The sequence below is a fragment of the Aotus nancymaae genome, unplaced genomic scaffold, assembly GCF_030222135.1.
Source record: "Aotus nancymaae isolate 86718 unplaced genomic scaffold, 86718_ANA_hifiasm-v0.15.2.pri h1tg000002l, whole genome shotgun sequence".
Classification (NCBI taxonomy): domain Eukaryota; kingdom Metazoa; phylum Chordata; class Mammalia; order Primates; family Aotidae; genus Aotus; species Aotus nancymaae.
In genome coordinates, this window is record NW_026988413.1 from 39,931,858 (window position 1) to 39,959,324 (window position 27,467).

The 27,467-nt window shown below is 41.8% G+C and overlaps 1 protein-coding gene across 3 annotated transcripts in view; it reads right to left on the reverse strand.

Annotated features, from left to right (window-relative positions):
* The window catches only part of CAV1 (caveolin 1), a 36,631-nt gene extending 11,948 nt beyond the window's left edge, over nucleotides 1–24,683 (reverse strand). The window contains exons 1-2 of one of the 3 annotated variants that reach the window (XM_012456984.3): nucleotides 24,574–24,683; nucleotides 22,998–23,162 (exon numbers count right to left, since the gene is read on the reverse strand). In XM_012456984.3, the coding sequence (XP_012312407.2) occupies nucleotides 22,998–23,162; nucleotides 24,574–24,603 (195 nt within the window). In that variant the 5' untranslated portion in view covers nucleotides 24,604–24,683. Of the gene's footprint in view, nucleotides 1–22,997; nucleotides 23,163–23,872 lie in introns of all 3 variants that reach the window. The other 2 variants (XM_012456985.3, XM_012456986.3) reach the window with 2 other exon arrangements.
* Nucleotides 24,684–27,467: the final 2,784 nt, after the last annotated feature.

A 27,467-nucleotide genomic window follows, 5' to 3' on the forward strand; every position in this document is an offset into this window, starting at 1 on the left:
TGCAGCCCCTACTGCAAACAGGAGACCTGGATTGCATTGCAGATGCCTGTGTTGACAGGGGTTCCTAGGGATATCCACCTAGATCCCTAGGAAAAATGTAAACTTCTGGTAGGAGCATTGACTCTTGTTCTTGGGCTTGAACGTTGGTTCCCTTGGAGTGACAAATACTAAGTAACCTCATCTTGCAGAAGCAAGGGTTTCCAAGGTTTCAAGATGGAAGAGGGCAAAAAGGTGGATATTTATCGACCTTTGTGAGCAACTGAAGAGGGTTAGGGTGTGGGGTGGTGGGTGTGGAGGGGACTTACAGTCACTGACCTGAGCATCCAGCTTGGAATCCAGGGTCTCTCTCTTCTAAATGACTTCCCTCTTGTTGCTTCCCAGTCATTACAGAGGCCTCATAATAATATTTTACATTGATAGTGTTCACAACAAACTTGTGAAGATCTAGATCATTTTCATAATAAGAATTGTCTTTTACATCTTTTATTTCCCCACTGAGGGCATAATAATATTTTACATTGATAGTGTTCACAACAAACTTGTGAAGATCTAGATCATTTTCATAATAAGAATTGTCTTTTACGTCTTTTATTTCCCCACTGAGGGAAGTTCACTTGACTAATAAGTGACTACATCAAGACCAGGATTTAGGACAAAGTCCGTGTCTGCTGCGAACATCTGGTATCCTCCATAATACCTAGTGGTTCTATGTACATGTTAATTAGTGTATAAATATTTCTTCTAAATGCTCATCGAAAGGATGTAGCCATACATAACATTTTACCAGCCATAGTATTATCACTTATTTATTCTTTGCCTGGTATGACAAGAACACTTTGATTTATGTATTTATTTATTTTTGGTATCCTCTTTTATCCTATTATTTTATTTTAAATGATTTAAAATTTCACTTCCATTTTAAATTAAATTTTAATTTAAAATTTTATTTAAAATTTAAATAAAATTCATTTAAAATAAAACAAATAAAAAGAATAAATAAATAAAAATCATTTTATTTTAAATGGTTTTCTTATTCACCATAGCTCTAAACTACCACAACCATTCTCAAAATGCAATGGAGGCTGATTATCACTTAGGTCACTTGGACAGTATGGAAAGCCCCCTGACAAGGGGGTAGTTCAAGCCCAGAAATCTTTATCTTTAAAGAAAAACAATTTAGAAAATATAGGTTAAAGCATGCTTTGTGCTTGTTTGGGTTTTCTCCCATGACCTGAACCACCTCAGTTGTGTAGACCTGCCCCCAAAGCGGGGGACATACACTGGAAAATGATGAGGAGGGGGCCTCAGGGAGGAGGCAGGAGAAGCAGCCCAGGCCCAGCCCTGCCAGGGAAGGGACGGGGAGAAAAGTGACTTTGTCCTTTGGTGCCTCTTGCCTCCACTTTTCCTCATGTTTTCTTGTGTGTGTGTGTGTGTGTGTGTGTGTGTGTGTGTGTGTGTGTGTGTGTATATGTGTCTGTACAGGAAAAGAGGCAGGTGTATACATAACTTGTACTTTAGAATTACTTCAGGTAACTGTGTTTTCTTTTCTGGCAGGGGTGGGAGGGATGATGCATACAGCAAGGGACAGCATTATCTTCAGTGTCCTTTATGTGTCATTAATGGACTGTAGGCATCGGTGTGGTGGATATATTCCAAGGCAAGAGCCTCTTATGGGCCTTGGAATAGCAATAACTCATGCTATACAGTGCTATATGCCTCAGTAGATTCACATCATGCCCTGTGTGTGAGGACCTGCAAGGCAGATATTATTTCCCCCATTTTACAGATTAGGAGATTGAACCTCATGGAGGTTGTAATCAGTGATTGAAACAAACCCAGGATTTTGCTCTCTCAGTTTCCCATTCGGTTCTCCCTCCATCACACCATTCTCTTTAACCTCACCCCAAATTCCTTGTTCTGTTTATGCAAGCCTCTCATTCAAACAGAAACACCCGGGGATTTCTGAACCCATGGGCTCTGGTTGCTCTTTGTTGCCTACATCCATATTTGCCATCCAAATTGTAAAACATGTCTCCCCTCACTCTGCAAATAATCATTTCCACCAAAGAAAGGGTGTGTGATTCAAGCAAGAAGAGGTAGGTGGCTGGCTTCCTTCTGCTCTCAAACTTCCACATTCAGCATCACCCTCACTCCCCAGCAACCTAAATCTCTTCTGGCCAGGACCTCTGGGCATTTGGCTGACTATTGGCTACCAGAGTCCTCACTGTGTTGTCAAGTCTTTCTGGCTTTTCCTGGTTTACCATAACATTTTATGTTCCCCTTACTCCATTCCTTTAGTGTCAGTGGTTCCCATACATTAGTATACTTAAGAAATTTCTGGGGATGCTTGTTAAAATGCGGATTCTTGGGCCTTGAGATTATGAATCAGTACTCCCAGGGTAGAGTCCAGGCATTTGTACCTCTCCCAACCCCCGATTTTGATGCAGCTGGTCTGGGGAGGACACTTTAAGAAACCAGGATGCCTTAGACTTTATTCTCTGCGAGGGGAGAGGATCTGAAAAAGGTGACACTCAGATGTGAGTGAGTGTGATGATCCATTACTGTGTTGCTTTTGAAGAGCACTTATGAAAAGCAATATGATGTCCTGCTTAACAGCACGGAGGTGTCTGGATCTCTGCTTCTTAGGGTTATCTCATCTAAACTACTAAACCTCTCTGTGCCTAAGTTTCTTATCTGTAAAATGTGGTATGATAATACCTACACTTAGAGTTGTTGCTCTGGACATGAGTTAATTTATGTAAAACATTTAGGGCACTGCCTGCTACATCAGGAGCTCTGGCCCAGGTGCCTTAACCAGAAGTGGGGAGGGGTCAGAGATGTCAGTAATAGCATTGGGAAGATGGAAAAGGAGAACCTTTTGGTATTCTTGAAATTGTTCCATGTCAGTGACTGCTTACTTTGTATTCTGCCATTAAGCAAGCAAGAAGGGTGAGCTCATCTCTAGCAAGTCAGTGAGGCTTCTGGAGTTTATGACCATGAGGCACACAGTGAGCAAACATGCCCCAGGGAGATGATGCCCTAGCTGATGAGTGCACAGATGTGTCAGAGAAAGTTGCACCAACAACTTTGGGATTAATTCCTTTTCATCTTATTCCTCCTTTTCTTTTGTTTGAAGGTAACCATCGGGCTTCTCCATCTTTTGCTCTTCTAAGGAGGGAGTATGAGTTTTCCTGGGGTTTGTATTACATTTTGAACATGTAAGCTAAATCTTCCTACACTCATAACAAAGATACCCATTTCTAGTTTACACCCTGTTATGCATTGAATTGTGTCCCCTTCGGCAAGCTCTGTTGATGTTCTAATCCCAAGACAGTCAGAATGTGATTTTATTTGGATAGAGGGCCATTGCAGATGTAATTAGTGAAGATGAGGTCATACTGGAGTAGGGTGGACCCCTTGTCAAATATGACTGGTGTCCTTATACGAAGATGGCCATGTAAAAACACACGGGCAGAAGGTCATTAACGATGGACACAGAGTGTAGTTACGTAGCTGCAATCTAAGGAATGCCAAAGATAGCCAGCAAACCACCAGACACAAGGAGAGACAAGGAAGGCCTTCCCTACTGTCCTCAGAAAAAGCCTGGCCTTGCTGACATCTTAATTTTGGACCTCGAGTTTCCAGAATTGCAAAATTTGTCCCCAAGAAGTTTCTGTAGATTTAGGCCATCCAGTTTGTGATGCTTTGTTAGGGAAGCCCTAGCAAATGCACACGCATTCCCTTGGAAGTCACCAAAAATGATCCTCAGGGATAGGATTTGGGATTTCTGGAACATTTTCATACCTCTTTGTGTAGCCTGTGCACTTTTTTTTTTTTTTTTGAGATGGAGTCTCATACTTGTTGCCCAGGCTGGAGTGCAATGGTGCAGTCTTGGCTCACTGCAACTTCTGCCTCCTGGGTTCAAGCGATTCTCCTGCCTCAACCTCCCAAATAGCTGGGATTACAGGTGCCCACCACCACACCTGACTAATTTTTCTTTCTTTCTTTCTTTTTTTTTTTTTTTGTATTTTTAGTAGAGATGAGGTTTCATCATGTTGCCACACTGGTCTCAAACTCCTGACCTCAGGTGATCCGCCCGCCTCAGACTCCCAAATTGCTGGAATTACGGGCAACAGCCACAGCGCCCAGCCTGCACATTCTTTTTTATGGGGTTCCCAGGTGGGTACCTAAAACCATACTGCAGACCAGCTGGCTGTGAGCAGTCTGCAGGAATCTGGAGACATCTCTCCTGTCCACATGGCCTCATGTGTTCATATCATTAAAAACATCTAGTGGCAGATGGCTCAGTACAAAGCAGGCTGTACACATCTTGATTCCATTTTGTCCTCTGGTGTCAATTTGGTAGCACTTGTTGATGTTGAGTGTTACCAAACAAGTGACATTAAACAGTGAACAGTGTAAAAATAGGCCACAGAAGAGCCAGCAATAGTATGGATACTGGGTGATTAGCTAGTGAACTTAAATAGAGAGGAGGGATACCTCGGGGCACTAGCATTTGCCATCTTTGAGGAGAAGTAACCACAACCCCTCCAAGTGTTGAAAGTTCCATCCCAAATAGAAAAATCTTACCTTGTTTAATGTAAGAAAATCTTATTTTATCTAAATATGCAATTATAGGGATTCATCCAGAGGCCTGGCTTCCTCACTAAATTCTGTGTGTACACTTGGGAGTTTGTTATTCTTTAACCTTCTGGGCGTGTCATGGGACAAATCTGAATGATTACCACACTAAAGAAAACAAAAGCTCTTTCTTTTCTATCAAAGACACAAAAACGGAAATGTCTTCATCATTTTCAGACTATCCATTGGTCTGCGTGCACATTTGTTTGAACTAGGGCTTTTTAAACACCATTAGCTTCTTTTCAGTTTCTATAATACACTTCCTGATGGCAGAGGTTGTTTCCTACCATTCAGTTAAGTCAAACTAGGGCTACGAATAGCTTTCATCTTACCTCATTGCTGGAATATTTTTTCCTCCAGTGCTGCTAGTCTGTTTATTAAACACATAGAAAATGAATGAAATAAATCTTTGCAGGTTTGAATGTTGCGTGGCAAATGAGGAAAAGGATATACACTAGGGTTCTTGCAAAGTCTAGGCAAGGATAATCACAGCCCCTTATACAGTACAGCAAGCCAAAAGTGCCTGCAAGAAATAAACAGGCATTCTAGGCTAGAAGTATTATTCAACTTCAAGTTGTGTCTTATCACATCATATCCTGATTTTCTAGATCGGTAGTTCTCAATCAAAAGAAATTTTTTCTTCCCTTTCAGGGACTATTTGGCATTGTCTGGAGATACTTTTAGTTGTCACAATTTGGGGGATGCATCTGTCTAGTATCATATGCTGTATAACGTGGCTGTGAAGACGCAGTCCCCAAGCTCTACAACAGGGCTTTCCTACCTGGGCACTATTAACATTTTGGGTCCAATAATTCTTCATTACTAGGGTGTGGGTGGGGGTATTGTCCTGTGCGCTGTAGGATGATTTTCAGCATCCCTGTTTCTCTACCCAAGTAGAGACAGATGTATCCTCCAAATTGTGACAACTGAAGGTATCTCCAGACAATGCCAAATATTCCCTGAAAGGGAAGAAAAAGTTTCTCTTGATTGAGAACTACCGCTCTAGAAAATCAGGATATGATGTGATAAGATACAACTTGAAGTTGAGAAATATTTCTAGCCTAGAATGCTTGTTTATTTCTTGCGAGTACTTTTGGCTTGCTGTACTGTGACTTTGTGAGTTCATTCATTTGTTTATCCAGTATTTATGAAGCATCTACTTTTTGAGGATGGAGTAACTAAAATGAGGAAACAGGACCAGGACAAGGTCAATGAGCTGGCCATGGGTAATGGAAAAGGGGACAGTGCCTATAAAATAGACACGGTCTCTGGCTTCTCAGGCTCACTCAGGAATCATTACCAAGGAGGGGTGATTTCCTCTGTGGTGCACTGTCTTACTTTTAAGGTAATAAAGGAAGTCATTTTCGTAGTTGCCTCTCTAAATCACTCTTCTCTAGAATTCAGACTGGAATCTTGAGTGTTTCTCCTAGGACAATTCCCCAAACCCTCTTTTTTTTTTGAGATGGAGTCTCCCTCCGTTGCCAGACTGGAGTGCAGTGGTGCGATCTTGGCTCACTGCAACCTCTGCCTCCCACGTTCGTGATTCTCCTGCCTCAGCCTCCTGAGTAGCTGGGACTACAGGTGTGTGCCACCATGCCCAGCTAAATTTTGTAGTTTTAATAGAGACGAGGTTTCACCATATTGGCAAGGATTGTCTCAATCTCTTGACCTTGTGATTTGCCAGCCTTGGCCTCCCAAAGTGTTGGGATTACAGGCGTGAGCCACTGCACCCCGCCTCTTCCCAAACCCTTTTCTACATCAAGGGCTTCTCATTTGCTGTTGATTTTGCCTGGAACATTCCTTCAGCACTCTGCACTTGGCTAACTTTGAATTATTAATAATGTTTTAACCTAAATGTTTTTTCTTCAATGACTTCTTTCTAGCTCCCATCTTTTTTTACTCACCTGGACATTTTTTTTTAATCTAGCATACCACATCCTTATTTAATGGAGTGTATATGTATGTATGTGTGTGGTTATTATTTCTGATACTAGACTCTAAGCTCCCTGGAATGTAGTAGGTATTAAATTAATATTTGTTGAATAAATGAATGAATTAGTGAATACTGCTATTTACTAAGTTACATTTTTCTCTTTTTCCTATTTACAAGAGCAGTAACCTGTTAAAATCTCCTAGGGAAAGGAGAATTTGGAATGTGTTATTATCTGGCATAAGAAATAGTAATTGCATTCATTCATTGAATTTATCTATTCTAATCCAAGTATAATTTTGGTAAAAAAGTGAATAAAATGGAAGACAAATTAGTTCAGTTTTTGCTTATCATGAAATTTGAGTTAAAACCTACAGATTTTGGCATAGCTATACCCACAGAGATGATGATTTCCCTAAGAATGTTTAGGTGGTCTGGAATTCAAACACCTTCATGTTTACCTTCAGAATCATATGATCAGGATGTGGAGTGATGGGATTAAAATCATGCAGGGGCCTAAATACTAAACTTCATATGGGTCAGAGAGAAACAAACTCTTTACAGCTGGGTAATGGGAAAATTTGACTCAACGTAATAGTGCTTCTGCCCTGTAGCTCTTAGTCATCTGATCCTATTGCTCACAGATGGGCTGTTTAAAAAAAAAAAAAAAAAAAAACTATAGAAATGGGGCCACATGAACTAGGTGAATTTGACAACTGTCAGCACTCAGAAAGTCTGAGCACTTTTTATTTAGCTAGACCTTAAGACCACTGTTCTAACTAAAGTTGCAAGTAATTATGCACTTCTCTGTCATGTGAACTAAGATGAATTGGCTGGTTTAAAAAAAAAAAAAAAAAAAAACCCCAAAATAAAAAAAAAGCCCAAAACCCAAAAGTTTGTAGCCAACTTTGGAACTGATTTTCTGATCCATCTTGGAACACATACAGCCAATTTGGCAGCAAGGGCAATCAAAGGAAAGACCACAGAGTTCTAAGCCCAGATCAGAATGGGAAATGAACTCTAGCTCTTGACCTTCTTCAGTACCAAATATTTATCAGTGGTCCATTTGTATTCAGCATGCCATCTGTTGATATCTTGGTATTTCAAAGATGATTTAATTAATTTCCACAGTCTGAATATTAACAGTGAGGATGCCAACTGGTAAAACCTAGGAAGAGGGTAATAAAAATACCCTTGATGAAAGGTCTTCCACCATCTCTTTGTGTGGGCTTTCTGTATTCTTACGGGCTTCGACTCTTGTATGAAGACTGGTCAACTGGAGTCTCAGAAATTTATAAATAAAGGCAACTTAGAGATTGTCTGCTTCTACTTCTTGATTTTATAGATGAAGAAACTCCTGTCCAGAGTGTAAGTGCCTTTTCCAAGGCCTAACATAACCCTGGAGGTCCATGTTCAAGATAGAACTGGAATTCGATTTATTTTGAGGCTCAGTTTCCCTGTCTGCTCTGAGGAGTGACTGGCATCTTCTCAGTAACTTAAGGTAGCAGCTTTTCTGTGCTAGGAGCTGGAGAAATAATTATGTCTGTCTGTCCCCGGGCCCTGTGAAGATCTCTGTGGCCACTGGCACTTTGGGAATTTTGCTGCATAATTTGGAAAAAAAAACTAGTGCACGTTGTCAGCTCCATTCCTATTATGTCTAAGCCATGAACTCAGGGGGGAAAAGGGGGAAGGGGATGACACTCTGGTGTTCTGACTAGCTAAGCTTCCTCTTGGAGAGAATTAAAAATAAACAGGCAAAGGAAAGGAAGGAACTACAGAGCTGGATTACATAAGTGATATGAGATTTATGCTATGTACAAAGTATATCTCATGCAGTTGCTAAAGCAGTGTGCAAGAAAGAATTTTTTGTCATAGAAATCTGAGTGACAAATATCATATTGCAAAACAAATGCCAAAGACTTCCCCAAATGAGGATACAGTGAAATAATAACTATCTCACTGTGGCCCTTAAGGTCCTGAAAGTTTTGTCATGATAGAGTGTTTTATTATTAAGAAATTCTAAGAGTCTAAACCAGACTCAATTCTGGCTATATATTAGCAACACCTGAGAGCCTTAAAAGAGAATACAGAGTCCTGGGCCCCACCATAGACCAATTAAATCAGAGTTTATAGGGCTGGGGTGTGTAAAACAGTGATTTTAAATGTTCCCCAGATGATTTGCAGCCAGGGTGAAGAACCACTGGTCTAAATTCACAGAATAGCCAGCCTTTGCAGAGGCCACACTCTTTCACGAGTTTCTATCACAATAGGGGTTTATACAAGCTGCAAAACTGTGTGAATATGCAATGTGTAGGAGGGAGTGGATGGGCAGGCTTGCCATACAGATAATGCTTCATGCTGACCTTTTGGTACATACAATGCATGCATTTTGCAGTGTTCTACTTTTCGATGTTTACCACTTGCACTCTCAACCACTGACTGAAGCAATGCCACATCAATTCCTCTTTGCCCCTAAACAAACCAGGTATCCTGCTGGCATAGGGGAAAGTGTTCATATGTATGTCTATGTTTAATGATGAGGCTGTGTGTGCAGGCTGTTATGCACCAAATTGTAACTGTAGAGACTGAAGGATTCGAGAAGTTATATAGACAAATAAGGAATGTAACACATGACTATTACAAAATAACCTCTGGTGACACATTCCTGGGATTAGTGGGATTAGCCACTCTTACTACTAGGGAGTTCTCTCATATCACCTAACACAATTTTTTTTTTTTTTTTTTTTTTTGGAGACAGGGTTTCACTCTGTTGCCCAGGCTAGCATGCAGTGGCACAATCATGGCTCACTGCAGGCTCGACTTCCTGGGCTCAAGCAATCTTCCCACCTCTCTGCCCTCCAAGTAGCTGGGACTACAGGTATATGCCATCACGCCTAACTAATTTTTGTATTTTTTGTAGAGACAAGGTTTCATCATGTTATCCAGGCAGGCCTCAAGCTTCTGGGCTCATGCCATCTATCTGCCTTGGCCTCTCAAAGTGCCGGGATAACGGATGTAAGCCACCATGCTCAGCCGACCTAACACTTTTCTGAATAAAAAGCTAAATGTGCCAGCCTTCCCTCTTATTTCTTACCTTGAATTGTGATTGCATCTGAGCAGTGTTTTTCTTGTAAATCTCATACTAACCTGACAATAACCAAAGGTAATTGTCACTCCATATTCCCTTCCAACTTTTCCAATAAATCACCTACATGAAACAGTCCCTCCCAGCCTTACCTGGAGATTCCTCTTGACTCCTTATTCCTTTCCTTTAGCTCTTCCCCAAGGCTTCTCCAGAATCTCTACCTTCCTCTTAAGATCAAAACAGAAATCTATTCTGAATAAGTCTGACCAATAACAGATAAGGTAGAGAATCTTGTATGTGACATTCCTTTAAATATTTCATTATGCTTCTTTTAAAATATCATTAAATAATTCAGATCCTTAATTTTCTGGAACAATTGACAGAGCTACTTTGATTCCCCAGTTACTCAAGGAATGGTGTGTGGATTCATCTATGGCTGTGTTTACAAAAGTGACTCTTAACCTGGAGACCTTGGCCCCTTGGGGCTGTGGAATTATTACAAGGGGGGTTTCCATATCCATTTTGCTCACCAGGCATCTTGGTTTTCCACATCACAGGCTCCCACAAAAATGACAACCCTTTCCTGGTATTTTCTTATTTTTTATATGCTCACCTATTTGTTTCCTACTTTATCTGTTTTATTTCAAGTCCTTTAACATCATCTTATTTTGTATTGAACTTTATCTTATTTTTAGGGGTTATTGTAATTTGTCTAAATCACTTTGATATTATTTTTATCACAGATGTTAACAAGGTCATTGTAACTGGTGTCATTTTTAAGTTGAGAGTCCTCTTAACTTGCTCACACAAGTTTCTGATAAAATATTAAATGTGCTAGGACTGTGATGCTGGCTGTATGTTAGATAACAAGTTACATCCAAAATTCACAATACAGCCCATTAGATGGCTACTTCCTGGGTCTACCTATTCTCAGCTGAACGATGATCCTGGTATCTTATACTTAGCCTGTTGAGAGGAAAGCTATTTGGGGTCAAATTAATGAGTCTTACATTATTACAGTAAATTCTTCTCCTATTATAGGAGACAAAAGAAGGAAACACATCTGGGAAAAGAGCTAACATTCATTTCACTTGGCACAGATACCAATAATGGAATTAATAGTGTCTCACTCTTTCAGAGTCATTTATGTGTTGTTATTGTTGTTTTGTTTTCTTCTTTTACCTGAAAAGAGATCTGAGATCTCTAAGAAACCACTTCTGAGGCAAAAACAAATTTCTGTACTATTGGAATAGTGGGTTAACAGTCATCACCTCCTAGCACGCAAAATCTCAGAGCTCCGTGTACTTGGATCTAGAAGTAGTAAAGCCAAAGAGAAGGAAGCAGAGGCTTGGGTTTCTGAAAGCTGTGGTCTCCTTCCAGGTATGGGAGGTTTTGGATTTTTCTTTCTGGCCATACCCTGATCTAGTCATTCCTCTGAATCTTGCCATTGTGTGGGGGTAGACGGGTTTAACAGGGAGTCCTTCCATCCCTCCTGTGACAGGGGAGTTCTTCAGTGGCCAGAGACCCAGCTCCCAGCCTCCACACTTCTGGACTTAGGGGCAATGCGAGACAGCAGCTGATAATATATTTTGGCATTCTGGGAATTTGCCTGTCCTGTCTGCCAGACACTTAGGAGATTAGCCTTATCCTCCATGACCCCAGGAGATCATCTACATGCCACAGCTTGCTTACTGGAAGGTTTAGGAGAGATGTATTTGTGTCCTCCTAAACCTGGAGATTTTTTTTTTTAAGTCTTAATAACAAGTATTTTAAATATACACATATATTGGAATATGTTTTCTTTTTATCTAAGTAAATAGACAAAATGTTTTTGAATTTATTTATTACGTTCTTGAATTTTTTTTTCCAACAAGGCTTTCGAATGTGACCAATAGGGACAAAGTGGCAAAGGAAGAAAGACACTCAGTAAGGTAATCCCACTGTGTCTTTTCATTCAAAGCACACATTAACTTACTTTAAAAAGAATTTCAGAGTGTCAACTGAATTCAGCATCTATTTTATGATGTCTGACACTGCATGGGGCACTGGGCAGCCACAGAGGTGGGTGTGCCATTGCTCTGCTCTGAAGGACACAGGCACAAAGTGGGGAGAGAATGGAGGAAGAGAAGAGAGGACACTGAAGGACAGTGAAGCAGAATAGTGGAAGTCTTTGATGAACACCACAACAGACATAAAAACAAAGGATGGTGGGGGCAAGGAGAAGAGATGGTTGATTCCGAGGAGGCTTCAATATCAGAGGCAAGCTACAGCGAATGGTTGAGGTTCTGGCAGGCAGGCTGTGGTGCAGCAGAACTCATGACATGCTCCGTGCCCGGTGCAGGGCCAGTGGGTCCCAAATATTGGTTGAATGCCTGATGTGGTTTTTCTGTGTCCCCACCCAAATCTATCTTGAATTGTAGCTCCCATAATTCCCACATTTTGTGGGAAGGACCCTTGAATTGTAGCTCCCATAATTTTCCCATTTTTTGGGGGATAATTGAATCATGGTGGCAGTTTCCCCCATACTGTTCTCGTGGTAGTGAATAAGTCTCATGAAATCTGATGCTTTGATAAGGGGTTTCCCCTTTTGCTTGACTCCCAATTCTCTTTTGTCTGCCACCCTGTAAGATGTGCCTTTCACCATCCTCCATGATTGTGAGGCCTCCCCAGGCATGTGGAACTGTGAGTCCATTAAATCTCTTTAAATAAATAAATAAATCCTCCAGTCTCAGGTCTATCTTTATCAGCAGCGTGAAAACAGATGAATACGATACTCTTTCTGGAATAGCACATTATATGATCTAGAGAAATAGAGGGGCTTACCCCAAAATAGTCTGGTCAATTTGTGATTATTAACTGTTTTAGACAATTTCTCTTCCTACTAAAAAGCCTCACTCTCAAGAACATGCAAGGAAGAGTGATCTGTGAAGTTAACCAAAATAATTAGTGGTGAAATCTAAGGAGCGCAATTCCACTTCCTTGACATATTTTGTTATGCCCATTTCCAGCCATATATTACTTCTAAGAAGATAGAAAAGGTATACAGTGAACCATGATTGGTGAGACATTTTAATTGTTCTTCTTGGAGATTAATGGTGCCTTGTAAAATGCACTGTTAAATCTGTTTCTTGCTTCTGGCATTTGTTTTTGAGAACAAATGTGTAATTACTAGGGAGGCAGTCTCGGAGAAACTATTTGCCATATTCCATAGGCATTTCTCCTCCCAACATAAAACTCAGGGTTTTCTCAATTGTTTCCTGCTTTTACAGTGTATTGGTGTGATCACACAAATGTCTGTAGAAGTTAAGCAGGCAAGTTGAGAACCTTAAAAGGAGCTGTTTAGTGCAAAGCACCTGTCAGGACCTGCTTCTTTTCCTAGTGCTTACCCCTCCCCACACATCCAGGCAGAATCAGCCCCACCCCACGGGCTCTGGCCAACTTGGTGATTAGGGGCACTTTAAAGACTTAAGTGATTCAACCTTAGCCAGCACTGCAACGAGTCTGCTTCTACTTCTAATCACTGAGGCCACACCCGCACTTTGTACCCCATTTCTGGTCTTTGGAGCTTAATCCTCCCTGCCCAGCATCCCCATTCCTTGAAACCTGGGATTTAACATTGATCCTTCCCCTTCCTCAAACCACCTGCCAAAATCTAGGGTCTGATCCTAGAAGCTCAGACCTGTTACTCTCCACAGAGGTCATGTCTGGAATTGCCATAAGCTGCTCACCTAGTGTGAGGACACCATCTTTTCCACACTATGGCCAAACCAATGGCTTCAGGGATCATGGCTTATTACAGAGAAGCACTGGAGCACAGTATCTAAGAATCTGGGCTTTGAAGTTTCATCACCTGGGTTCAAATCCTGACTGTACCACTTCCTGTCTGTGTTATTCTAGGCAACCTGCTAAGCTTGAGTTTCCTTATCTACAAAATGAATATGATGATGATGATAATAACAATAATAGTACCCATCTCATAGGGCCATTGGAGGTGTCAGTAAAGTGATCTTTCTCGCCTAGTCAGCCTGTAGGAAGTGCTGGAAGAAGCACCCCAGCTTCCGTCTCACTCCCACTTGCACAATCCCCCTTGGTTTGCCCCACTGCACTGATAGCTCTTTAAATGGCATATCTCAACAGATAGGACTCTGATGAGTACACAATGCAGCTTTTCAAATTTCATTTTTAAATTGCTATGAGATAGAATATTAAGCACATCCATACGCCCTCAAAAGTTATTTAAGTCTTCTTGAAAGTAAAAACATTTGGTTTTTAATTGCCAGCACAGCTAATGATGATTAAGAAGAAATGGTTGTGTCTTTAGGAAAATGTCCTTCCCCTGCCATGAAATAATTACCAATAAGAGACATCTTCTCAAGGTTCAATAAAGAAAACAAGATGTATTTCATATCTGAACATCAACATAGTTCCCAAGAAAAGCAGGAAATTTGTATTCTGTGCAGGTGTAATTCTGTTCTACCAACTAATTCCCTTGGCAGTTGCATAGCCTGTAGATTATGCAGATTTCCTTTAAGGCAACATTAAAAACACTTCCCCCACCTTAAACAATGGTTTATGTGAAAGCATGCCATTTTATGTTTCCTGGACTAATTGAAAAATAGTTTAAACTATTTTAAACATTTACATCTTTTATTGAGTAGCTGAGAAAATATATGATGGAAGGATGTCAGTTTCATTAACTCTGTGTTTCAGGGAAAGAAAGGTCTGAGGGTTGAGCAGATTGGAACATAAGTACTCCTCTTTTAAGTTAGGGTGCAGCTTGATGGCTATGATGAAAAGCAGCAGATGGGTGACATTAGAGAAAGGAGTCAGGGAAAGGCCTGACATGCCTGGAATGTAGAAATTTTGCCCATTCTGCTAAAAAAAATAGTGTGACTATTGACTTCCAGTATATTCCAGGTACAGGAATTAGAGACAAGCCATTGCCAATTCATTTGTAACAATATTGTCTTTTTTTTTTTTTTTTTCCAAGTGGGACACTTCTGAGCATGCCAGGATGCCATTACTTGGGGCTGAGTAGTCCTGGCTGGTCTGTATGAGAAAACCTAGAACATATGGTCACCCCATTCCTAGGTCACCCTGAGGCTCTAAGCTTGCAGTTGGCTTAAAGCCCAAGTGGCCTCAAGGGATGGAGGACCATTGAGCAAGTTGATATGGGAGCCCTCAATGGTGTTACAAAACTCTCTGGCAGGGTTTTAAATGCCCTAACTCGCCAGTGTTGTACTGGCAGGGAAAACATCTACAACTTTGCTGTGCTTCTTGTTTGGTCTCTTCAGGTAGAATCAACTAAGGTGTATATCTTTATTTTTTATTTTTATTTTATTTATTTTTATTTTATTTATTTTTTTTATTGCATTTTAGGTTTTGGGTGTATATCTTGAAGCCAACCTTGGGCACAGTCATTTCTAAATCTGACTTCACAGTGTAATCATTTGAAGAATGATAATTTGAAACTCTGAAAAATACAGACACTCAGCTTCCACCTCTAGATATTCTAATTTAATATATCTGAGGTGGGCCCAGGCATCTGTATTTGTAAACATTCCTTTGATTATTTTGACACCTAGCCAAATTTGATAGTTCTCTTGTGATTATAAAGAGGCTGTGGGGTTTTTAAAAGGCCGCACACTTCAATTTTTCTTTTTGTTTGAGATGGAGTCTCACTCTGTCGCCCATGCTAAAGTGCAGTGGTGCGATCTCAGCACACTGTAACTTCTGCCTCCCTGGCTCAAGCGATTCTCCTGCCTCAGCCACCCAAGTAGCTGAGACTACAGGCACACACCACCATGTCCGGCTAATCTTTTGTATTTTTCATAGAGATGGGGTTTCACCATGTTGGCCAGGCTGCTCTTGAACTCCTGACCTCAGGTGATCCGCCTGCCTCGGCCTCCCAATCAATTTTTCAATAGGAGGATTAGAAGTTGAGAGCCAATACATGAAGAGAGGATATTAGAGAGGAAATGAAATATTTTCTACAATTTAATCACAATTTTTTATGAGACCAGAACAGAAGCAAATTGCCTAAAATTATATAATCCTATTTGCCTTGTTTATTTGCTCAGAAACAATTTGAAGATTTATAAATGAGGTGCTTTTTGGACCAAGGATATAAGGATATAAGATTTTAACAGACAGTAGAATTTGGTAAAGAAATCCAGAAAAAGTATGTGAAGGAATCTGAGTAAAGAAAGTCAAGGAGATAGCTGCAAACTATGTGGGCAGTGTTTATATCTATCTTGTTCCACATTGTAGCTCCTGGTACACAATGGTAGATGCATAAAAATTATTTACTGAAAGGCAAATGGCTCTTGGGAGAACACTATAATGTGAGAATAACTCCCATTCACTACTTTATAGTTAAAGAAAATGATGGGGCATGGTGACTCATACCTATAATCCCAGCACTTTGGGAGGCTGAGGCAGGAGGATTGTTTGAACCCAAGAGTTCAAGACCAGCCTGGGCAACATCAGGAGACCCTGTCTCTACAAAAAATAAAACAATCAGCAGGGTATTGTGGTACATCCCTGTGGTCTCAGTTACTCAGGAGTCACTTGAGCCCAGGAGGTCGAGGCCATAGTGAGCCATGATTCCACCACTGCACTACTGCCTGGGCAACAGAGCAACATCTTGTCTCAAAAAATAGATAGATAGATAGATAGAGCAAAGAAACACATAATAGTTTGCCCAAAATATTTTTGGGGCATTTATTAACTGCTTTTAGACAAACAATTTTGCTCCCTATGTATAAGCTCAAATCTCAGGGACTACTGAGGAAGATAAATCTGGGGGCCTAATGTCTTCCATCCTTTCTTCTTCCTTGGTGTCCACTGAGACTAGAATGCTTTCTAGTTGAAAGAGATCATGAAAGCATTAGGCCATTATGCTAAAACCAAACCTGATCCGATTACTTCATGCATGCTTTTTCTTGACTGCTAAAGAAAAAGAATTTTGTATCAGTGTCTACTTTAGAATCACCACATTCAAGTTTCAGAGAAGTTACAAAAGTTGTAATTTTTTTTTCTCATCTTGGCACAATCCTCTTTCACTGCAAGAGGTTGCCTCAGAGTATCTACATTTTAGGCTTTGTTTCTAGTGGCTGAGGGTGTCTGTTTTAGAAAGTTGTTTTGAAAGAAGTATAGTTCGCATATCTTTTTCTCTAGGGCCTCAGATTATAGTAAAGAAGATAATAAATATGAAAGGTCTCCAGAGCATGGAAGAAGAAAGAGTGTGTGTATCTTGGAATAAACCATCTTTGTATGAAGACAGCAGCCCTGACCTTTCCCCACTGCAGACACAGCCAGGGGGATCATGGAAGGTCCCAACCCCACAGGTCAGTGCACACAGCCCTGTTTTCCTAGGGGCCAGCTCTTTCTGGTCATTCCATCATAGAGAATTATGTTTAAAAGTAGAGCAAACTAAAAAAAACAGTTTCATTTGGAATATGAGTGTCTGTTATTTTATGGACTTGAGTGGGCAGGATACATAAACAGGTGGTTTTTCAAATTACTGGACTTCCCAGATGCTGCTCACTACTGCAGTTGTTCCTACTTTCAACCCCTTAAAAGTGTGGCCAACCCTGGGTTAACTGAAAGAATATCTCACATCATGAAGCTTTTCATAATTCAAGGGTACTTGGTGTAACTTGCCTTAAATTTTAATAAATAATGTGAAATCATATTCAGTTAAAACTGAAGTTTTTTTGTTATAGTTGATAGATGGAGGGGGGGAATACTCTTTTAATAAGCATTTAAAGTGTATATCATTGTTGGCTGAATTTGAAAGCATTTCACATGCTTAAGAATAAATAATATCCATCATTATAGTATCATTCTTTGCTCGGTATTCTGAGAACAATTTCCCACTAAAGATGATCATAATGTAATTTTACAAGCTGGGCATTCTGAATTCCATGCATAATTTCATACATGGTAGAATATCAATCACCAACTTGTGAAGCTATCCCCTAAATAAACATACAAGCAAAACTAATACTAATGCCAACAGAAAAAGATATTAACATGGTACTGAGTGCTTTGAGACAATCTGATCTTTTAAATCTTATGCTTTGATTAGATGTATATCAAATAATAATTTTATAAATGAATGTTATACTGATATTATTCACCAATTGCTCTAGAATGCTTTCTAGTTGAAAGGGATCACGGAGGCATTAAGCCATTCTATTGAATCCAAAACTAGTCTGATTATCATGTGCATGCATTTTCTTGACTGTTAAAGAAAAATTTGTCTCTGTACGTATTTAAGAATGACTACATTCCCATTTTAGAAAAGCAAGTTATGAATGCATATTTCTGTTTTGCAACAGACCTCTTCTGTTTTGCAACAGACCTCTTCTCTGATGTCCTGATTTGTCTCAGTGCTAACAGAATCATCTAAACGCATTTTTTCCCTCTCATGACAATAGTCCATGACAAATCACATAACTTTATCTATTCTTCCTTAATGATACATTTCAAAATATCTGTTTTGGGCAGTAACTATGTAATAAGATGGATCACATTTTAAACTTTTTAGCCCTTAATTTCTCTTAATATTACAAAAGAGGAGTTGGAGGCCAGCCTGGTAACCATGATAATCCCTTTCAATTGTAAAATTCTGTCATTTTGTACATATATGGTTCAATCCCCAATGCCACTCCTCATTGTCCTCATTTCATATCCAGACCATGATGCAATTACATGTGAACTCTTTTCTGCTCAACTAGGCTGCTACTTTTCATCACCTTTTGTACCTTCACCAGAGTCACTTTACAAAGTCACCTTCATTATACCACACTGATGCTGCCCACTACTGACACGATGATGTCCAAACTTATCATGAGTGCTGGATTCAGAGACTCTGTATTTTACTTTGATCAGTCTTTTCATCTTTATTGCCTACCCCTCTGCCACATGAAATCTCAAATCCCAGCTCGAATGAGATACTAAAACTTTCCTGTGTGAGTCATTCTTGTCTCCATGCCTGGCTCATTTAGAATGCCCTCCTGTGCTTTTGCCCCAGCGATTTGCAATCCATCTGTCCTCCATGACCCAACTCAAACTGCACCTCCATCCTATCATTCTCAATTAAACCATCTGCAACGCATCCTCCTTCTCTGTACTCTGCTATCCTTTCCATGGCTTGGTCTCCCTAACACTTCGTATTGATGCCATTTCCTATTTAAAAACCTTTTTGTTATGCAATATTCAACACTACTGTACTCACTTTTGATTTCTTATTGTATATATTATATTTGGTCTATTTCCAAAATGATGAGAAGGATTACAGTAGAGACCGCATAAGACAGTATGCCACTTAAAAGGGGAAACGAAAATACAAAACCATATGCAAAGAGAAGGAACATGAATTAAACTTAAAATCCAGCTATAGATTTGAAACTGCTTCCTGGCAGTCAAGGCAAAAAAACAAACAAACAAAAGAAATGGATAAAGGACCAATTAGTTACTATGTAGCAGTGACTTACTCTTTTGGTTGTATATATACTTTTTTTTTTTTTTTACTTTTTACTTGTATGCATGTATGCATGTTTGCATGTTGTCTCATTAACTGTAATCTTTTTTTTTTTTTTTGAGACGGAGTTTCGCACTGTCGCCCGGGCTAGAGTGCAATGGCACGATCTCAGCTCACTGCAACCTCTGCCTCCCAGGTTCAAGTGATTTTCCTGCCTCAGCCTCCCAAGTAGCTGGGATTACAGGCATCCGCCATCATGGCTGGCTAATTTTTTTGTATTTGTAGTAGAGACAGGATTTCACTATGTTGGCCAGGCTAGTCTGGAACTCCTGACCTTGTGATCTGACTGCCTCAGCATCCCAAAGTGCTGGGATTTACAAGTGTGAGCCACCACGCCCAGCCATTAACTGTAGTCTTCTTTGTGATTGCTAGAATTTATTATAGGAATTACATAGCAAAGTATCTAATCTAGAATATTGCAGGAGTTTAACAAATAAATTAATTGGCGGCTAATCTTATCAGAATCATAGATTTGAAGCCATTTTATTTAACTAGAAAATCAAAATAAGTACATAATAAACATGTGAATGACAACGTGAACAAAAGAAGAAGACCAGAAATCTCCGAGAATGAAGGGTTTGAGTTTGTAACCACTTTAGTTAAAGGAAATTTTATAAAGTATTCACAAGCTACTTAATATTTTTGGGTAAATGTCTATATTTGTGTAAATTGTCTCATAATGTGGAGGCACAAGCTTTTAGTAAAATGAGAAATTAATTTTATTGGAACTGGATTGTATACTGAAATATATGTCATTATTACTAGTAAAATAGGTGATAATAATGTACCTTCTTAAAATATATATGCCACAAATGAGTTTTCTTTCCTCTCCCTAAATAACTGTTTTCTGGGAGGAAAAAATGCAAATTCAGCTGTTTTCTGGGACTACTGAAAGTTACTATGCAGATACACTATCCTGTTCTTCACAATGCAGAGAACACCCTAGTCTGGCACTGTCCAATAGAGATTTCTGTGCTGATGGAAATGCACTATATCTGTGCTGTTCAACTGATATAGAAATGTTCTATATCTGTGCCACTAGCTTTGCCTGTTGCACACTCACAATGTGGCAAGTATGACTAAGGAACTAAACTTTACATTTTATTTAATATTAATTACTTGAAATTTAAATGAAAAGAGTCACAAATGGCTAGTGATTACCATATTGGACAGAGTAGATTTTACAGGGCTGCTTGCTTTTAGGACCAACTTTTACTTACTTGATTGGGTACCTTTAACAGTAGATTCTATTGGCCACTGTTTCTTTCTTATTATATGAAGTTTTAAGCTACCATCCATTAGCAGTAAAGCTTTGGGTGCTTTTAAGAAGCATCCAAAATTATTATCATAATTTTTTAAAGAAGTCTATGTTGTTGGCCAGGTGCGGTGGCTCATGACTATAATCCCAACACTTTGGGAGGCCGAGTCCAGTGGATCACTTGAGATCAGGAGTTCAAGACCAGTCTGGTCAACAACTGGTAAAATCCTGTCTCTACTAAAAATACAAAAATTAACTGGGCATGGTGGCCTGCACCTGTAGTTCCAACTACTCAGGAGGCTGAGACAGAAGAATCGCTTGAACCTGAGAGGTGGAGGTTGCAGTGATCCAAGATCGTGCCACTGCACTTTAGCCTGTGTGACAAAGTGAGACGCTGTCTAAAAAAAAAGTCTATGTTGTCAAAAGTAAAAATTTGAGAAATTTATTATTTACTGTCATGGAAACTGGGAGAGAATCATCCCTGTTTCTGTAATTTTGTCTGTGGTTGGACTTGAGGGTACATATTTATAACATAGGAGTTTCCATAAGATGTAGACAGGCCCCTGTTCATTGGTCAGACACTCTTTGGGCAGAATTAGCATTTATAGTCTTGGTGTCTCTCTGCAGGGGGTTCTCTGAAGTCCTCTCTAGGCCAGGCATCTGAGAAAGTGAGGCTGCCAAATTCTTTTCTAGGTGGATTTTTTGGTTTGACTGTCTTGTTTTGCTCACAGTTCTATGAGCAAGCAGTCAGGGTTTGGTTTCTTTCGGCCAGCAGGAGCTTGCTCTAGCTTTTTCTTTTAATTTCTTTAATTTGAGGATCCCCACATTTGCTCTTTGAAATGCTGTTTTGTAAACTGCTATTTCCTCCAAGCCTGTTATGTTTTTTTTCCATCTGTGTTGAAGTCTCTTTTCCCAGTAGGGCCTTTCTCAACTTAGTCATGCTATGTGTGGAGACCCACATCCACACTACTTGCCTCTCTGACTCATCCCGGGAGGTTCACTTGCTCCAGGGAATCTCACTCACAGTGCAGTGGAACAACAGGGAGGATCCAGTGAAGCGAGTCCTCTATGAAATCTGCCTCTTTTCCTGGCAACTCTCCTTCTTGTTCAAAGCTACATGAGAAGGGTGAGGGGAGGGGGGAGGAAAGCACAAATATCCTCTCCCTTTAAGATAATGTTTTTAGTAAATAGTTTTTTTAGTAATTCTAATTTCTAGTTTATAAGGTAGTTTTGTTGCTGTTGCTTTTAAATAGTCCATAATCTGGCTACTTAAAAAAAGCTGCAAATGCTCCAATTTTCCTTTTTCCTATGCCAGGAAGCCAAGAGTCAATTCTGACAGTTATATTTTCCTTCCAGTTACAGATTAAACTGTTTCCTCTTTTGAAATATATTATTCATGGATGTGAACAGTTTGCGACCTATAGCTCCTCCCATCCATAGATAGGAGGTGTGGTGGGTGGAAATTGCTCCTTCACCTCATTGGTTGCTGGGGATTGTGGAGGTCTAGATCTTCACACTCTAATCCCTGAGCCAGGATTTTTCCTTAGCCTTCCATTTCTCAGAGAAAACCCTCTGCCAAGGATGGCTCTAGCCCATGATATCCCAATCCAGATGTGTTTAGACAATAAATTCCTCCTACCAGATTGGCTAAAAGGGTCAAAATCAAGTAATAATGATAATTTAAAACTGACCACTGAGTCAGATCTAAGTCTGGCCAATAACCTGGTCCATTTATTTTCAATCTCACCAGACACAACCTGAAAGTATGAGAAGGAACTCCAACCTGAATGTGCCATTAGCTCAGGGCAGGCTGACCCAGGCAGCTACTAAAGAAGCAACTTTCCACATCTAAGTGCAGGTGTCCATAGGAGAAACCAAGAGGCACATATTGTTTTTGGTTTTGTAGATTTGCTTAGTCGTGCACAAGTGACTTATTAGCGTAAAGTACCTCTCATTTGTATACGAATAAGTAGGCATTTTCTTTGTCTTTAGTCCTAGGCATTTCCATCCACTGTATTATTTTTTAAGAAAGCACTTCCCATCTTTTTAGTGGGGGGAACATGCCCATCTTGCATTCTGACTGGTTCTCGGCACAAGACCTGACACAATAATCTTACTGTCTTAATGCCACGTGCAGTGGGGACCTGTCACTAGACTTTCAACCTGGGAATGGATAGGAACCATCTCACTGTCCCAAGGAGTATGGGCCGTCTGTTGCTGAGGTCAATAGGTTCATTTGCTAGGACAAAAGTGTAGTTATAAGAGCTTCTACAAAACTCATTTTAGCTGAATTCCAGCTGAACTGACTATTGGGGGAAGATGGGGAGAAGGAAGATGTGACAATTTCTGCTGACTGGAGCGCCTACACATCAAACCCACAAAACTGTGTGTGTGTGTGTGTGTGTGTGTGTGTGTGTGTGTGTGTGTTGTGTGGTGTGGTGTGGTGTGTGCACGGCAATGCTAAAGAAGGATGCACGGGCTAACTGCCAGAGGAGAGCTGTCCCGGCCCTTCCCCGCTGGCCGCTCGGCCTACCTTGACCACATCGTCGTTGAGGTGTTTGGGGTCCCTGTTGACCAGGTCGATCTCCTTGGTGTGCGCGTCGTAAACTTGCTTCTCGCTCAGCTCGTCTGCCATGGCCTTGTTGTTGGGCTTGTAGATGTTGCCCTGCTCCCGGATGGGAACGGTGTAGAGATGTCCCTGCAGAGGGCGGAGGGCGGACGGCCAGGAGCGGGAGGGCGGCAACGGCGGTGGGAGGAAATATTCAAAAAGAAAAGCAAGCGATCAGAAGTCAGCCCGGCGGCGGGGGAAACCTCGGGCTCGAAATCGAACTAACCGCTCCGACAGCTACGGCTCCGCGCACAGAAACCGCCTGCGCGCCGCCAGCTTTTTAAGAGGATCTCGCCGAGGACACCACACCCCTCGGTACTCGGCGGGGCGCGCCTGCCTCCCCCGCCCGCCGCCAGGGGTCAGGGCAAGCCCCGCCGCGCGGTCCGTAGGCCCCCGCCCGCGCGCGCGCCCGGGCTCAGCCCGCAAGACCCGCGGGACCCTGGCGGCGAGGGGGCAGTCTCGGGCTTCTCCCGGACCCCTATGCCGTGCCGCTGTCGCCCCGAGCGCTTCACCTGCTCCGAGTTCCCGTTCCCGGCCCCCATTACCCCTGTCCCCGTAATCCCTTCCAGTTTTGTCTAAGACCTAACAGCAGCCTCCCGACCCATGGAACGTTCCCCTCATCGCTGCTTCTTGGCGGTGTCCCCCACGCACCTGCCCGCGCCCCCCACCCTGCCTTGGCCCTCTCTCGTCCCTCCATGGCACTCTCTCCCCAGTCCCCCTCGTTGATCACAATCCCGAAGCTCCTACCTCTGGCGGAGCCGCGCGCCAGACCCCCTAAACCTCCTAGAACTCAGTCTCACCTGTGCAGCTCCCCTGACCCACCCTCAGGGCACTGCCAGGCTGCGGGCGGGTGGCTGAAGGGCAGCTGGGTGTGGGAAGACGAGTTCCCCCCACCCAGGTAGAGCTCCCGCGCGTGGATGGGGTTGGAAGAGGTGGTGGCAGTTCGGGGAGGAGCGGTCCACCCCTCTCAGAACACCCCTGACAGAAGCCAAGATGCAGAAGGAGTTCTTGAGACGGTTCAAGAACTTTGGAAAGTGCAAACACACCGCGCACCGCCTCCGGGACCAGCCAGTCTGGGCGCCGGGCGGGTAGTCCCAGGGATTGTCCCCAGGACTTGGGTAAATGACTCCCCCCCCAACCCCGCACTCCACCTCCGCGAACCCGCAGCAGACAGGGCCGGACCGCGGGGGTCCCGCAACAAAGGAGCATCCTAGACCCATCCAGAAAAAGTTCCTCAGCCCAGCAGACCCAGTCTCAGGACCCCAACCCACTTTTCTGTGTCCTCCTAGCTCAGGGGCTCCCTCGGCCCCCTCCCCATTAGGAAAACATAAAACATTCCTGGCTTCTCTTCACCTCCCCGCCCAGGCCCATTCCTCAGCGGTGCCAACTCCAGAGGAGTGCTCCGAAGTGGAGAGAGGGCTGGGGCCAGGGCAGCAGTGGGGTACTTGGAGAGGCAGAAAGCAGAAGCGGGCACTCCCAGCGCGCCCCCACAGAAGCCTACCTCCGAGTCTACGTATTTGCCCCCAGACATGCTGGCCCGTGGCTGGATGAAGGCTCTGAGGAGGTTTCCCTGGGCTGCGATTTAAGGGAACTGAGGAAGGAAGATCTTGTATTGTATGGGGGAAAAAAAAGGCGCTGGCGGGGGGCGGTGGCTGGGAGGGAGCCTCCTGGCCACTGGCCAAGGGTTTGTTCTGCTCGCGGTTGGCCCGGACGTGCTCTGTGCCGGGTCTAGGCACATCCCCAAGGTTCTGGCAGCAGAGGGCGGGGAGCGCCCGCAGCGAGCAGAGAGCGAGTAAGAATGTTTCTCCCGCTCTGTGTTGCTTGGGGAGAGTATTTTAAACCCGAGGCAACATTTTCCCAGCTCTGAACCATCAAGAGGCGTCCCTGGGAGAGCGAATGTTTTCGCAGTGCATCATCTCAGCAGGGGTGGAGGGAGCCCACGCGCCTGCAGAGATGCCCAGTATGGGCAACCAAGGCGGCACAATCCTGCCCTGTCCTAAGCCATCCCCCCTCCATTCCCCCGCCCCGCCCATCGCCCACGTTCCGTCTCTGCCTTAAGACACATCTGTCTCCCTGTTTCACACAGGGAGGGATGAAAGATGGCTAGGAACCTTTAGGTATATTTCACATCTAAACTTTGTGGATTCCTTGTGGAAGGAATCTGTGTAGGTGCCAGTGGTGTACTTTTGGTGACACTCGTTTACATCTAGTCGGTGTGGATGGAAACTTAAGCAGGCATGCAGAATCTAACGTTTCCCATCCGTTTCTGAAATGCCTCTCAAACGCTTCGAAATAAGAAAGGAAGATGTTTTAACTTTTCTGTAATTTTATTACCGATCTTCTCTGGAACAATGGAAGTTGGGTTATACTATATTTGCAAAATACGTAAAATATCTACAATTGTAGAATTATTTGATTAAAGCTTCAGGTTTATGATTATAGAAGCTTTTTTTTTTTTAATGTGATTGGCTGTGAGGAAAGATTTGAGTTTTCTAATTGATTAGACTTAAAAAAATGTGATAGTGCTTAAAGTACTTTATCTGTTCCTGAATTTGGGGCTTCTCTCTTGACTTTATTGTAAACAAGCACAAAGTGAATTAACTAAATAGTAATCAGTCATTTTACTTTTGGCTATAATTAATCGGAAACTCATTATCCAAAAATGAAAAAGACAAGTTACTTATGATTCCATATGCAGTCAAAAGTCAAAGTATCGCTTGAAATTAAAAAAATAAAATAAAATAAGCTGGGAGTACACCTGAAGGGGCACAGGCTGAAATTAAAATAGAGAAGGGAATGTGGGGTGGGAGTAAGAGGGAGGAGAAAGGGAAATGGATGTAATACTGAAAGAGTTGATTATACAGTTGGAGAGAAGACACAAAGTATAAAAGAACTATAAAAGACAGGCTATGGTTTGTAGCAAAAATTTTTGGAAGAAAAGATCAGTTTTAACTAAGAATGGCAGGGAAAGAATGGCAGGGAAATGGCAATTTTAGCTAAAGATGACAGTGTCGCGAATGTTGGCATGCCTGTAATTATGTTGGCCATTCATGATTAGCAGACTAAAGATCTTTCCAAAGTTGGGTTTTTCCAAATACCACGTTATTGGGAGCTAAATGATGAAAACTCATGGACGCAAAGAGGGAAACATCAGGCACTGGGGCCCAGTTGAGGGTGGAGGGTTGGGGAGGGAGAGAAGCAGAAAAAATCACTGTTGGGGAGTAGGCTTAGTACTTGGACGATGAAATAATCTATACAATGAATCCCTGTGGCACAAATTTACCTACATAACAAACCTGCACGTGTACTCCTGAACTTAAAAGTTAAAAATGGAACGTTTCAAAACAAGCTTATTTATGAATAATTTGTTTTTCTTCCCTTCCCTTCCCTTCCCTTCCCTCCCCTCCCCTCCCTTCCCCTCCCTCACAGGGTGTCCTCTGTCACCCAGGCTGGAGTGCAGTGGTGCATTCATAGTTCACTTTAGCCTGGACCTCTTGGGCCCAAGTGATCCTCCCACCTCACTTTCCTGATAGAATGCTGAAACTATAGGTATGCACCACCACACCCCACTAATATTTTTTTAAAAAGTTTTTGTAGAGATGAGGGTCTCATTTTGTTACCCTGGCTGGTCTCAAACTCCTGGTCTCAAGCAACCCCCCTGCCCTAGTCTCCCAATGTGTTTGGATTACAGGCGTGAGCCACTACAACTGGCCAAGAAGTTGAGTCTTCTTAATTTTATTTCTGCCAGATTGCATTTCTAAGTTCTTTGAACAAATTGTTAACACGTATTAACAAACACATCATGCTAGAAAAGGATGGTCAGGTTCAGTATGTTCTATAGTACCTAGTCCACCTCTAATGACTGCCATAAGTTCATTTAAGTCTTCCTTCATACAGGTCATTTAGGGTTATGTTCTATGGATAAATGTGGAAACCACTTCCCATCTATTGTTATTCAGTCTTCAGCTGTGATGAGTAATGTTAACTATGAAAAAAGTCAACAGGAACACAGAGGGAGCTTGTCCTGCATTCCAGCAAGAAAAGGACTTTCTGGGGAGGCCTTTAAGTGAATGCTTAACTAGTACTCAACCAAGGGAAAGAAACCTCACTGGGGAAGTCCATGTAGAAAAGTCTAATCAACAGCAACACATGGAATCATAATGATCAGTGAAGCGTTGTCAATGCCAAAATGCATTCCTAATAAGAGGAAAAACCACAAACTCTTCATTAACCTGCCTCAACAAGAAGCTGGCACCAAAGAGAAACACATCTTAGTCTGGTTATAATAGCTGACTTAGAGAAACTGCTCCAGATTTATGAAAAATAAAAGGAGAAGAACAGTGTTAGCATAGGTACAAAATTTGAAATGATAGATAATATAAACAAAATTGCTTT